Source organism: Camelina sativa, chromosome 17 (genome assembly GCF_000633955.1).
Source record: "Camelina sativa cultivar DH55 chromosome 17, Cs, whole genome shotgun sequence".
Taxonomy (NCBI): Eukaryota; Viridiplantae; Streptophyta; class Magnoliopsida; order Brassicales; family Brassicaceae; genus Camelina; species Camelina sativa.
The window spans coordinates 17,747,626-17,762,424 of NC_025701.1; the positions used below are offsets into that span (position 1 = coordinate 17,747,626).

Below are 14,799 nucleotides of genomic sequence, written 5' to 3' on the forward strand. Positions count from 1 at the left end.
AGTAAATTTAAATTGGTTATTTTTAGTAAATGTAATATTTTAATAAATTTATCGCAAATCCATCACAAAATACTCAAAACATAGCAAATCCCTCGCAAACATAGCTATGCTCTCTCGCAATTCTCTCGCAATGTCTGGAAATATTAATTACATATTTTTATATGCTTGCTAGGGATTTGCGAGGGGCCATAGCTAATCCATAGCAATATTTGCGAGAGATTTGCGACGCTGTATTTTTCTATATAACTTGAAAACCTAGTTTGAGCTTCGCTCAAACCTCGACTAATCCGCAGCCAAAAGAAAAACCCTAGTTCCCTAATCCGATTTCTTCTCCGATTTCTTCTCTCTTCTCCGATTTCTTCTCTCTTCTCCGATCTCTTCTGTCTTTTCCGGTGAGTCTCCTCCTCTTCTCTCAGTCCCGGTTAACCCTTCTCGAACCCTACTCCTCCTCTTCTCTCTTGTCCTCTGAAAATCTTGTCCGGTTAATCTCCAACTCGATCTCTTCTCTCTTTGCCGGTAAGTCTCCTCCTCTCCCCTTCTAAGTTAGGGTTTCAAAATTGGGAATTCAATTTGGGGTTTAGGGTTATTTTTCAATTAGGTTTTTAATTCGATTTTAGGGTTTCAAAATTGGGGATTCAATTTGGGGTTTAGGGTTATGATTCGATTAGGTTTTTAATTCGATTTTAGGGTATCAAAATTGGGGATTCAATTTAGGGTTTAGGGTTATGATTCAATTTGGGGTTTTTAATTTGATTTTAGGTTTTCGAAATTGGGGATTCAATTTTTGTGTTTCTAATCAGTTTTTTTTTCTGCTTTTAGATGTCTTCTCGAGACCAAAACGTTTCTGTAAACCAAAACGTTTACAGAAACTTCATTGCTTCTCAAGGGTTAAGTCCTCCAGTCTCTTCTCGAAGGACACATTCAGCTTCTGCTCCTTCCCAAAGGTTACCTTCTCCCGCTTCTTCCCAAGGTACATCACCGGCGATGCATGCTGATAATCCTCATGGAAGCTCTCCGGCGATGCATGATGAGAATCCTCCTCAGCAATCAACTTCGCGTATGAACAGTATTTCTGTGTCCCAAACTTTTTTCACTCTGGAACAGTTACTTGCAAGTCCCGGGCGTGCTGGCTTACCAAAACTAGATCCTAAGCGACCTCCAAATACTCTTTGGTGAGAATGTTATGTATCTAACCTATAGTTTATCTTTATGTTTTGTATTTTCAATGATCCTCATTCCTTTTATCTTATGTTTTGTAGGTTTGACCAGGATTCTTCGGTTGCTGCTACTATCCGGGCCATTTTTGAAAGAGATTTCAAATCAGCTCATGCCAATTGGACCCAAACACCAGGTCCGGTTGTAAACCGGTGGTTTGAAACTTTTGCGGTAAGTTACAGATTGTTGATGTGTATAAATTATAGATTTTGTTTGTTTATCATTTGATTCTTGTTATGATTCTGATTCTGATTCGTGTTATGTCTTTACAAGCAAACATATAACTGGGATGCGTCCATCAATGGAAGAGTTAGAGCTGAGTTTGAAAAGAAGTTGAAGACCCGGATGTGTGATCAAGTGTCTCGGTGGAAGGGTAAGTGGAAGAAGAAAGGTAATGATGCAATGCCGCGGTGGCTTGATCCTACCGTATGGGATGGCTTGGTCAAGTTTTGGTGTGAACCAAAATCAGAAGCAAAGAGTATCAATGGCCGTAATGCTCGCTATAGTGATCCTAATGGCACCGGAATACATAAGCACCGTTCTGGTCAGACCTCTTTTAAAGCCCGAGCACGAAAGCTTGTAAGTATCTCTGTTTAACACAAGTTCATTATTCATATCATATCTACAATATACTAATATAGTTGTTTCAATTCTCTGTTTTTAGTCTGAGAGTACTGGTGAGCCACTACCTGATTTTCTGCGAGTACTAGAAGACACTCATAGGAAACCTGATGGGTCGTTTGTTGATGGACTGTCTGAGAAGGTGTTCAATGAAGTGTCGTCAAAGATAGCTGAAGCTGAGTCTGAGCTAATATCAGCGGATAACATGGAGAGTAGTGCTTCTGGTGGGTTATCACTAATTGTGAAGAACCAAATTTATACCGAGGTAAAACATGCTTCATTGTTTATGTTAATGTTTGTATTTGTGTTTGTGTTTGTGTAAACACTTATGTGTGTATATGTTTATGTTTGTGTAAACACTTATGGTGTGTATATGTTTTGTTGGCAGGTTGCTCCGAAGAAAAAGAACCGGATATATGGTGTTGGTAACATGCAAGCAGAAGCATCTTCAGCTCAGATTGTTCAACCGCCTCCTCCTTCTGAAGATCCACTTGTTCTAGCTGCGAAGCTTGCTGCTGCCGAAGCTGTTCTTGCAACTCAGGCAACTCAACTACAGGCCAATGCACAGACGATGCAAGAAAATGCAGTGAGGATGCAAGAAAATGAGCTGAGGATGCAACAAAATGATCTGAAGATGCAAGAAAATTCAGAGAAGATGCATAGTTATGATGCATACTTTGATTATCTTGCATCTAAAGATCCAGAGTTTGCTGCTAGATTTCGCCGAGAGGATTCACCGGCCAGACATGCCACCGGAGATGGAACCACCGGACAGTAAACACTGATGAACTTGTTTTGTAAAACTTAGTGTAACACTGATGAACTCTCATCTATTTTTTGTGTAGAACAAAATCGGTTATTATGTTTTGTTATTGTAAATTTAGTACTTCTAATTACAACTTTAATTTGCTTAAGTACAAGGTTTAATTATAATTACAGGTTTAATTTTAATTACAGGTTTAATTTAATTAAGCTTACAAAATGAAAATTCTAATTTTTTTTTTCACCGTTATTATAATTTGCGACGGAAATATTAATTGCAAAAGCATCGCAAATTTGCGAGGGATTTACTAGATACACAATTGCTAGAATATTGCTAGAAAAATAGTTCCTCGCAAAATGCGTGGGATTTGCGAGGGACAACGTTTCCTCGCAAAATTTGCGAGGGAATTGCAACGTTGACCGATTTGCGAGACGCGATTTGCAAGGAACGGACTTTCCTCGCAAATATCTCGCTTTTGTCGATTTGCGAGGGATTCGCGATATATTCGTCCATCACAAAAGACGTGTTTTCTTGTAGTGAACTCCACTCTCCAAATTCCTAAAAACAAAGAGTGGAGGGTAACTATTGAAAATGATATTTACTTATTTAGTTTCCGAATGTGATACCGCGATATTTAGCGTCACCTCCGGATGATTTCCAAACAAAGCGACGAAGCAGCTTCCCTTACAAATTAACTTACAAATTATATTTATTTATTTATTATTTACCTTTTTTCAAAAAAAATATTATTTACCTTTGCTAATTATAATTATTATGAATAACCCAACTTACAAATTATATTTATTGAGAATGATCCAAACCTACTACTACTATTCTATATAGAACGATCGAACGTGCAAATAGTAGTACATATATATAGAAAGACCTAACTCACAAATTATTTTCATTAATAGTGATTAGTGACACACACGACTGAGTTATTAAAAAAATTGACTATATGTAGTTTTTAGTAGTCTACAAAAAAAAAAAAAAATTAATTAAGAACTACCCATGTGTTGGTTTTATATGTTTGTCTACGCAAGCCATAATTTGAAAATAATTTGAATACGACTTTGCATAAATGTGCGTATTAATTAATATTATTGGTTTGGTCATTCTCAATAATAGTTTCTATTTATTGACGAGTACTTAATTTGTATCATTCTTATTAAAAATACATTTTCAGTTGGGTCATTTTAACAAACAATTTGTGAGCTGAGTCTTTATAAATGAAACAATTCACGAGAATTTATGGATTTTAATAGCTTGACTATTTAGTAGTATATTAAAAAAATATATCATATTTTAAAATAATATAAAATGTCAAATAGACCAAATAAAAAAGAGAAAAGCTTTTGTTATCTATGTTGCATGGAAACTCTTTTTGAAACTCGTGGAAACTCGGAAACAAGCAATAGAAACATGATTCCTAAGAATCTCGGTTTGGTAACACGATGGAAACGCGACGAAAACTCTTTTTTTTTTCTTTTCAAAATTTGATAAATAATTTGAAAATATAAGAATTCATGATACATATAATGATTAAAAAATATAATATAATTAGTAGCTTAAAAGTTAAAATCCCTAAATATATGGCGATGCTAGTCAAAAAATTTGATTTTGAACATTTTTTTACAGTTTTACTTTTAATTAAACTATTTAATATTTAGGTTTTGAATTTGTGTTGTTTCATATTTTTTTAATATGGTTTTTATGTTTGGGGATTAATTATATCTATATATATATATATATGTATATATATATCTATATATAGATATGTTTCCTATACATTTCCATTACCTAATTTTTGAAAAAAAATTGTTTCTTGTTTCAGAAACGTTTAGTTTTTGCGTATCCGTTTTTGTTTCCATGCAACCTAGTTTATTATATTAAAAAACTTACATCTTCTAATGTAAAATATATATTTGTTATCATCAAATAATTGTTCTTTATTTTTTTACATTAAATTATGAAAAATGAAAAATCAAAATATTGGAATATATACAGTATTGTGTCTATTGTTTTCAAAAGTCATTAATGGATTATAAAACACATATCGAAAATATTGAGCATCAAATGGCAACTTGGCATAACTTCGCATCAATGAATTGGGTTTATGTTGGAAAAAGTCAAAGTTTGATCATTTCTTTTTTATTATTGTTGATAATTTTTCTATATAATGCTTAAACGTGTCGTACTAAACTCCATCATGCAACTCTCTAACAATTTTGTTTTCAAATTCCCATTCCCGTCACCAAAAACTAACTTTTCTTTTTCTATTAATTTCAGGATCCAAATGGTAACAGCGGATTTAATATTGCGGAACATACAGTTTGATAGTGCAGTATGGTTCAACTGTGGTATGTATGATAAGCGGGACAAATGCGGTTTATGTATGATAAGCGGGACAAAAAATATTTGATTGGTGAAAAATTATTTCTGATGCGGATTTCATATTATTTTATAAATAATTAGTATAATTATGTATTATTTGTTTCTTTTATGTTGGTAAATACATATTTTTATACCTTAAACACCCAAAATGATCAAATTTTTTTTACATACATATTGTTAAATCAATTAAAGAGTTTGATCATTAAAAATACAAAACATTAAAAATATATTATCGAGTACTTTAATTTTCCTGTAACATTTTTGTAACATTTCTACTGTTTATATTTGTTTCAATCATTACATTTGCAAAATCATCATCTAAGAAATTCACATCAGATTTTTAATTGAACTTTTTAATTTAACCGTGTATATTAATTTTTAATTTTTTAAGAAGTTTAAAATATTATAATTGATATATCTAAACTTAATTAAAAATTTTAAATTATGAATATTTAAACATATTAAATTTTCAAAATAACACAAACAAGTTATATTGTATAACGAGTTATATGATATGACAGGGTTGAATTGATAATACTAAAAAGTAAATATCATTTACACGATACTTCAATATGGGTTAAATCTTCATTTTACTATTTTAACAACACCAATATAAAATATATCGAATCAAACTGATATAATTAAGATTGTGTTAAACAAAAAAATTTGTACGGTATACTGCAGATTATATACTAAATCAATTAACAAAAAATCTATATATACAAAATTAATATTAAAATAATACATTAATAGAAAAGAAAAATAAAAATTTATCATGCGGTATACCTCAGATTATAATCTAGTTATAAACTTATATATAGCTTAATTAAAAAAAAATATATGTGATTTAAGAAGATGTATATTGCACTTATATATATATATATAACTTAATTAAATAACCAAAATAAAGATAGGTATAGCGTAATTGAAGGGGACAGCTGCTTAAAACATGATTCTACAATTAAAGGCGGTCCATGAGTATAATTTGGAGTCGACGGCCTATTTCCCCACCAGAACTATCGTATCGAGCCAGATAGAGCCCGTTCTTTACCCCCGGTCTATATGTCCCCGAAAAAAAAGTTCAATGCCAGTTTCCCCCCGAATTAAAAGTTCAAAAGCTATATCTCCCCGAGTTTATTCTTCTACATCAATTAACCCATAATCGTGGTTTGGGATTGGTTTACTATTTACCTAACCGATAAAGAAAAAACTAAACCTTGCTTATACCAAAACAAACCCGATTTCGACCCGATATACCTCGATTTTATTATCCATTATCACCCAAATCCCTAAAACAAAAAATCCCAAATTCGCGAAGAACCCTAGAGCGAAGAACCCTAGAGATTGAAAACCCAAATTCGAAGCTTAGATTCCCTAGGGAAGACATCGTTAATGTCGATTGTCGTTCCAGATGCAGAGTTTGGAGGAGATTTCGATGAAGAAGCCATTGACAGAGATGAATTTCACATCGACCAGTTGGTCAACGAGTTCGTCGACGAACCACCGGTCCGCCATGATGTGTATCCGGAGAGTGATACTGAAGAAAACGGTGACGGAGAAGAGCCAGTTCATACACATATCAGGCGCGGTGATGGGCATTTGTACGATAAGCAAACATTCTTCAGTGGTGTCGCTTTCAAAGAGGCAGTGACGGACTATGTTCTTCGAACTGGAAACAATCTGAAGCAATACAGGTATGATAAAGATAAAATTGGCTTCATATGTGTTGGTTGTAATGGAGTTGATGGATCAAAGTGTGAGTGGAAGGTATATGCCGCGATTTTGCCAAGTGATAACATGTGGAGGATTAGAAAGTTTAATGATAAGCATAGCTGTATTCCTAATGGAGAATGTGAGATGTTTAAGGTGAATCATATAGCTAGGTTGTTTCTTGATAAGATTAGAGATAATCCTGAGTACTTCATGCCAATGAAAATGGAAGAAATCATAAAGGAACGGTGGAAGATCAGTGTCACTAGGCATCAGTGTCAGGCGGCTAGAAAGAAGGCACTTAGGTGGATTGAGAAGGAGTATGATGAACAGTTTGCTAGATTAAGAGATTATGCTGCTGAGATATTAGAATCAAACAAGGATTCACATGTAGAGGTTGAATGTGTGACGACTGATGATGGGAAAGACATGTTCGATAGGTTCTATGTTTGTTTTGACAACATAAGAAGAACATGGAAAGAGACTTGTAGGCCTCTAATAGGAATGGATGGTTGCTTCCTAAAGAATAAGGTCAAGGGACAGCTTCTGGTAGCTTTAGGTAGGGATGCTAACAATGGTATTTATCCAATAGCATGGGGGGTTGTAAAAGTTGAGAACACCGACAATTGGACTTGGTTTATGAAGCATTTGAAGACTGACCTTGGACTAAATGATGGTGACGGCTTCATTTTGGTCTCTGATAGGCAAAAGGTAAGTCGTATTTATCATGGTTTGTAACTGATTTTGATTGTGTCTTTTGTTTATGGTACCTTTAAATGATTATTCTTATTTTGTAGGGATTGATCAAAGCTGTTCAGCTGGAATTACCAAAGATGGAGCATCGAATGTGTGTACAACACATCTACGGGAACTTGAAGAAGCATCATGGAAATAAAACACGGATGAAGCCACTTTTGTGGGATTTGGCTTGGTCTTACAATGAGGCGGATTATAAGCGGCACTTGGAGAGGATCTTTTGTTATGATACTGGTGTATACAATGATGTCATGAGGACAAATCCAAAAAACTGGTGCAGGGCATTCCACAAGATTGGGAGTTATTGTGAAGATGTTGATAATAATCCCACAGAGTCTTTTAACAGCTCCATTAACAAGGCAAGGGAGAAACCTTTTATTGCTATGCTAGAGACAATCAGACGACTTGCAATGGTGAGGATTGCCAAACGGTCTGCAGAATCTCATTCTCACACAGGTAATTTCATTTCAATGATTTTTTTAGTATTAGCAATAGTTTGCTTGTTTCCAGGGTTTAAAGACAATAATGAATGCGTATGCTTGTTTGTTTGCAGGGATTTGTACTCCATATGTTGCATTGTTTCTAGCTAAAGAGCATAAGTATGCATCTGAGTCGAAGGTTAACTCAAGCACAAATGGAGCATATGAAGTAACTCATGGTTTAGATAAACATAGAGTCTGTCTTAAGAAGATGGTTTGTTCCTGCATGAAGTGGCAGATATGTGGCATCCCATGTGAACATGCCTATGCAGTCATCATCGAGAAAACACTTGTAGCCGAGGACTATGTCTGTCAATGGTTCCGGACAGCTATGTGGAAAAGAAACTACACCGAAGGCTTGGTTCCACAGAGAGGTCCAAGGTTTTGGCCTGAGACAAATGCCCCTAATGTGTGTATACCAGATTCTGAAGATGAAGATGATGAAGATCAAGATCAAGATAAAGGTAAGAAGAAGAAGAAAAAGCCTGACAAAAAAAGGAAGAAGGGTGCCAATGAGTCGCCAACTAAGAAGAAACCAAAGGAGAAGAAAAGAATCATGCATTGTGGCATTTGTGGAGAAGCAAATCATAATTCTAGGTTTCACAAGAAAGAGTTTGCCAAGGTGAATGTATTTTCCTTTTCATGGTTTCAGTTTATGGAGTTTGTTTTGGTTTACTAATGTTACAATGTTTTAAATTTGTTTTGCAGCCAAGTCAAGGGGAACCAAGTCAAGGTTCACTCACTCAAGCTTAATCAAGTAGCTAAGTAGAAATAGGGTTCTAATTTTGTGGTTGCCTCAATGTATTTTCGACCACATAGACTTGTAATTCCCTATGTCTTTTGTCTTTTGTCAAAACTTGCTAGTGATGTCTTTTGGTGAATGTTTTATGAACGGCTATGTGACTGATCATAATTCTGAAATTTAACTTCTCATTCTCATTACCACAACAATTGTCTTCATAGCAAAAACAAACTAACAACAAACTAACAACAAACTAACAACCAATTGTCTTCATAGCAACAACAAACTAACAACAACACTGAATCTCTTGTTCAACCTAGTAGCTTACTGAGTCCAATCATAATCATACATAAGAAGACTATGATAAGCATCATTTTCTTATTGCTTGATTTGGCTTCATCCAAAGCATCTTCAACCTTCTCAAATATCTCCTTCTCCATCTTCTCATAAACCATCTTATCCATCTCAAACCTCTCTGTTCTGATCTCTTTCAGCTGCTTCTCAAGTTCAACAGTCTTTGCATTTAATGTATCTACCTCATTGACAAAAGCTTCATCAACCCATTTGAATGTGTGTTCATCGTTTCTAAGCTGCAACAACCCAAATGTTATACACGAAATTAGAAAAACAAATCAAAAAACATTTAAAAACAGTTACCTTATTGGCTACTGCAAACCCACACCGAAAATATCTCCGGTACGGATTCGAATCGGACTTCGATGTCAAAGCCATGATTCCCTCCCCGCACCAACATCTCTTTGGCACACCGATAACCCTTCCTCTTGCACGGAAACTTGATTCGGTGGAATTTGTTGATACATTACTCATTGTATTACTCGAGTTCGTGAAAGAAGAAGCAAATTCAAGAAGAAGAAGCAAATTCAAGAAGAAGAATCGATTATGCAAGAAGTAAAAATTGATTTTAGGTTTTATTTAGGGATTTTGGGTTTTATGATAAACGGGTCGGGTTGGTGGAGGAATTGGTTCAACAATTGGTTTATTTTTGGGACATATATGGTTTGGTCTCGGGTTTAGACATTATACCGCTACAATCAAAACTCGGGGAGATATAGCTTTTGAACTTTTAATTCGGGGGGAAAATGGCATTGAACTTTTTTTTCGGGGACATATAGACCGGGAGTAAAGAACGGGCTCTATCTGGCTCGATACAATAGTTCTGGTGGGGAAATAGGCCGTCGGCCCGTATAATTTGCTTTCAAAACGCAAAACTTTTTATTTTTTTTTTAAACGCGAAAAGTTAATGAGTTTGTTGAATGGTGACCCACATGTGGTTTTCTTATTTTTTTGTCAATTCTGCTTTTCTCTATGTCACCACTCACGCCCTCAGTAATAAAGATAGAAACAACTTTCCAAGAAAATTCACTTCAAAATATATTTCGACATATCTCTGGTAATACTAATAAAATACTTTGTAACCAGCGTTAATAATTTTGGGTTTTTTACTTACATATAATATCGGCTCTATGATATGAGTATATTTTATCTACGGCATAAGAAAACAGGAACCAACATGTATGTTCTGGTAATTAGTTTAATCAGATCCATACATGACCTAAAACCTAAATGCATGTTTTAAAAAAGAAAAAAAAAACATTTCGAGTCTAACTACTGTAGATTCTATGTATCTGAACAAAATTATGCTTCTAAACTGAATTTGTAGGCATTGTTTTGGGGCCGAACGATCAAACTTTTCGTAAGCAACTACAACCTTAACCCATGTCTAAATTAGTATAAGATTTTCATCAGACTAATTGAGTTTCAATTCAAAATGAAACATTGTAATATTTTGGTCGAGCATTATTTTTGCATGTTTCTAGAATTGAACCCATAATACACCACTATATATATTTTTTCTTTTATTTATATCTATAATTTTGTGATTTTATATTATAATTGATTAAGTTTCTTTGTAATTTTGTGTAGATATTTCTATAACAAAAATCGTAATTAAGAAAGATAAGATATTAAGGTTAACATTTCGATTAGATTTTATAACAAATATTCATCCAAGTTTAATATTTATTCAAATAGCAAAAGATTAATTATCCAAATTTTATAAATAAAATGTTAAAATACAAAATGTACTTAAAAATGTTAATATAGATGGAATGAAATTTGAACTCATAATTGTCTTAAGATTGATGATTTGCTTCTGGAAATATGTGCACATGTAATGCAACGGTTTGAATGCCTATAATGTCGATGACATTGTTTAATCCTCGAATCAAAATTTCAGAGTTAGATATAAGAATATATACAAGGAATAAGGTGTTTCTGTAGGTGTTTTAGGAAGAAAGTGACATTCGGTAAACATAAGTGTTAAAAGAGTACTAGGAACTCGTTTAAATAGCTTACACTAAGGTGAAAAATTTTGGATCCCTTTTGTGAGTGAATTGGAAAAATCATTGTAGATTTTTCCTCATTTGAATTCTTTAGCTAGGTTTTATCGGTCCCATGTGTTAGTGAAGCTTCTGGTCTGTAACCTCTGGTGTTGACGGTTATAAGTTTATAACCATGTCAATTGGTCAGCTACACTGCAACTTGTGACAAAACAGATATACTTCACATGCATGTGGCAATATAAACTATTTCGTAAAATCGTGTTTATAAGGCATGGAGTTCAATTTGGCATGTATTTAATAATGGGCATCTGGTAATAGTCAGTTAACGATACAAGCATCCATCCCTACATTGGTTTTAGAAGCGTAGGGACTAGTGAGAAACGCAGAAACGCTTGTCGACTTTAGCTTTTTGACCAAATATATGTAGGAGTTTTGGTGTTTAATTGTTGCAGATAATTTCATACGGAGCCTCCAAAAAGTTTTAATCCAAAGTGTTCTTTTTTGTCAAAGATCCAAAGTGTTCTAAGCAAGAAATTTCTGCACGATAGCATATTTACATGGCGCTTTCTTCATTTTTGGTTTAGAAAAAAAAACACCCACAACATTACAAAACTTATGATCTACCGCAATGAAATGTCGCAAACCAAATATATCATAGGATTTAAATCACATATATAGGATATTTTCTTTCTTTTTAATCGTTTTACCATATTATTATTTTTTTGCTATTTATTCGGTTCAAAATTTGTCATATACACATATTATCTCGATTTTGTTTGGCCAATAGTCTTTACCACCAATAAATGGAAATGCAAAACCCAAAAATTATTTTTTTTAAAAAGTGTGATATCCCCATTTGTTCCAGTATGTGGCAAAAATGAATATATTTTTTTTGCTCACCAAAGTATAACTAAGTATATTGATGATTGTTAGGCATCAATTTTGTGTTAAAAAAAAAGAAGAATTCAACGTCTAACAAATTATTCAAATAGATTTCTTTCATATGCATTTGCACGGATGAGAGTCAAGAAATGAACTAGCAAACAGTGTAGTTAATCTGATTACAATTACGAACAAATCATAGCAAATTTATCTACAACTGCTTGAAAACGGACCAAAATGCACAACCAATGGGATACGTACAGTAGTTTTGTTGAATAATCGCCTAGGTAGAGTTTCAAAATCCCTGATTGGAGAATGAAGAAGAATAAGATAGCAAAGTAGCGTTCGCGCCCGATAGATATGGGGAGGCTAGCTAAAGAGGGTTGATTTTGGGTCGTTATAATGGGCCTACAGTTTGTATTTTGTATTAGTGGAACACACACAAAAATAAAAATAAAAAACAATCAAGAAATGATGTCCGATCTTGAACACCAAAAAGAATTAGTGGGCAATCAAAGAAGAAAGCAGATCAATAGCAAGCAACACAAATGAGTCTTTGTGAGAATAATGGATCTTCTATGGGGAAGAATAGGTCGAGCTCCGTAACTTGTTCTCCAAGCTTATCTCTCTCAAAGCCCTAGCTCAACATAACACAACGTTAACAACGACCATGGACCATTATACATGCCACCTTACGGCGAGAAACAACTCTCTTTCGACGAGACGCTAATCCCTCCTCTAGGAGAATCAAGCTTGATACTGAAACAGTCTTGTAGGAGATTGGTTGGTGTTTACATACATACAACTTTTATTATTTATACAACTTGATGTGTCTGTATTTTATAGAATTTTAACCTTAGTTTTTACACTTATTTTGAGTATTTTATTAGGTCCAAGTATGCTTTTAGAGTCCTTTTAGTTTTTTGTGAGTCCGTATATGTTTTAGGCTACTTTGGAAGGAAACTGAGTGTTTAGGGGATGAAAACAAGCATCTGAAGCCAATTTGGTGAAGACTGATCGGACTAGCAAGCAGATGGAGCAAACAGAGAAAAGCATCCATGATCGTCTGATCCGCATTCGGGATCGACCAGTTTCGTACCCGAAGCAAGTTTTCCTTTTTCGTTTTAAACCGACTTTTAGGGTTTTATTTTGATATTTAAGTTAGAGGCTCGGCCTCCAAAGACATAAGCTTTTATTTTCTGAGACTATTTTGTATTGAGAGCTAAAGGAGAAGATCTCTAATCCTTCTTGACACTTTGGAGAAGATTTCTAAACCCTATTTCCTATTCTTTTGAATTCAGTTATGCTTTCTTCATCATTGATTTGCTGTTTCTGCTTCTCCATGTCTGAGTAGTTTCTCAATTGGGTTTAGGGTTTCAGAAGGGTTTTTATGATTAATTGATGCTAGATTTGTTAGATTAGGGATTGATCTTATTGTTCTTCATCTATTGTTATTCTTAAAGCTTAAACTAGATTAGCTACCTAGTTTATGATTTTAGGTTTAATTCATCGTGGCACCAAAAGCGTTGTTGAATTGCTAGAAAAGAACATAGGTTAGCAAGGTGGACCTTAGCCAACGGAAGTTGAAGTTGAGGCATCTTGTGAACTAATCAAACATGAACCTATTAATGCTTGCTTGATTTGCTGGATTCAAACGGAAGTTTAGGATTTAGTAAATTCATTGCTTAGATAGTTATCGCTGCGGAAGTAGGATAGCTTTACAAACATAATTTGAGTTCAAAATTGTTTTTAATGCATCCATATCTAATCATCTAAATCTGTGATCATAATCCCTAATGATTCCCTGCACCCAATGTTTTCTCTTTTGATTTAAAACACTCTTTTATTACTGCTTTGTTAGTGACTTTCAAACATAAACTTCTTTTGTCTTAGCTCATTGATTGGTCTTTGTGGATTTGATTCTGAAGTGTTACAACGATACCACTAGATCGTGGTGGAGTAAACATTTGGTTTTAATTAGGGGTGTCAAACGGGCATGCCCACGCCCGAAAGAACTGATCGTGATGATCCCGTATTTTCAGTGATCCGCGCAGACAGGTCCGCCACGGGCGGGCGACGTATCACTGGCCATGCCCGCTCTGCCTAGCTTTGTGGACTAACGGGCATGCCCGCGGGCTTCTCTTCTTCTCCTCCACCAAGCTCCATACAACCGTAACAACCACGATGAGGAGTCCTAACAGCTTCTGTGCACCGTTCCTATGATCTTTAAAGATTCGAGCACTAATATGAATCTATGTAACAACTATGCATTTGAATAATGTGATGTCCTAGAACATTGAGACTCCCTCTGCGGATTAACATCAACATAGCAAAACAAGTAGAACCATAAACAACAAATGAATAGTAAACTGAAAGTATTAAACCAAAGTATTAAACTGAAAGTATTAAACTGAAACATTAAACCAAAATATTAAACTGAAATGGAAAGCTGAAAACATAAATCTCAAGGTCTAGATGTCTCTTCAACCAAATCAAGCTTCATCATCAACAATGGATTGGAAAGAAGGTAATGTCTCATCTTCATCAAAATCTTCATCCTCCTCTACATATGGCAAAGTAATAGAAGAAGGTCAAAGTAAATTTATATCACTTAAAAGTTACACAATCAATACCAAATTGTGAAAATTGTTTGCTTACCATTTTCATATGCTTCAAAACCTTTTAACCAATTGCGGTAGCATATTAGTGCTTGAACATTTTTTGGGAGAAGACGGCTTCTGTACTTGTTCAAAACTCGAGTTCCAATACTAAAAGAAGATTCAGATGCTACTGTTGTGATTGGTATACTAAGGAGGTCGCAAGCCATTGACGCAAGTTCTCCATACCGTTGAGAGTTATCTTTCCAATATTTTA

At 34.4% G+C, this 14,799-nt stretch overlaps 3 protein-coding genes across 3 annotated transcripts; 2 read left to right on the forward strand and 1 right to left on the reverse strand.

The window, feature by feature from the left end:
- Positions 1,926–2,684, forward strand: LOC104757529. Its single transcript, XM_010480279.2, has 2 exons — positions 1,926–2,101; positions 2,225–2,684. Exons 1-2 carry the CDS (start codon positions 2,042–2,044, stop codon positions 2,612–2,614), a joined length of 450 nt encoding a protein of 149 aa, XP_010478581.1. The 5' UTR covers positions 1,926–2,041; the 3' UTR covers positions 2,615–2,684.
- On the forward strand, positions 6,386–8,707 carry LOC104759592. Its single transcript, XM_010482504.1, has 5 exons — positions 6,386–7,414; positions 7,501–7,915; positions 8,013–8,107; positions 8,171–8,319; positions 8,647–8,707. The coding sequence occupies exons 1-5, from the start codon at positions 6,386–6,388 to the stop codon at positions 8,705–8,707; spliced, it is 1,749 nt and encodes a 582-aa protein (XP_010480806.1).
- Positions 8,992–9,508, reverse strand: LOC104759593 (uncharacterized protein At4g04775-like). The gene is made up of 2 exons (XM_010482505.1): positions 9,338–9,508; positions 8,992–9,270 (listed from the first exon to the last, which is right to left on the reverse strand). The coding sequence occupies exons 1-2, from the start codon at positions 9,506–9,508 to the stop codon at positions 8,992–8,994; spliced, it is 450 nt and encodes a 149-aa protein (XP_010480807.1).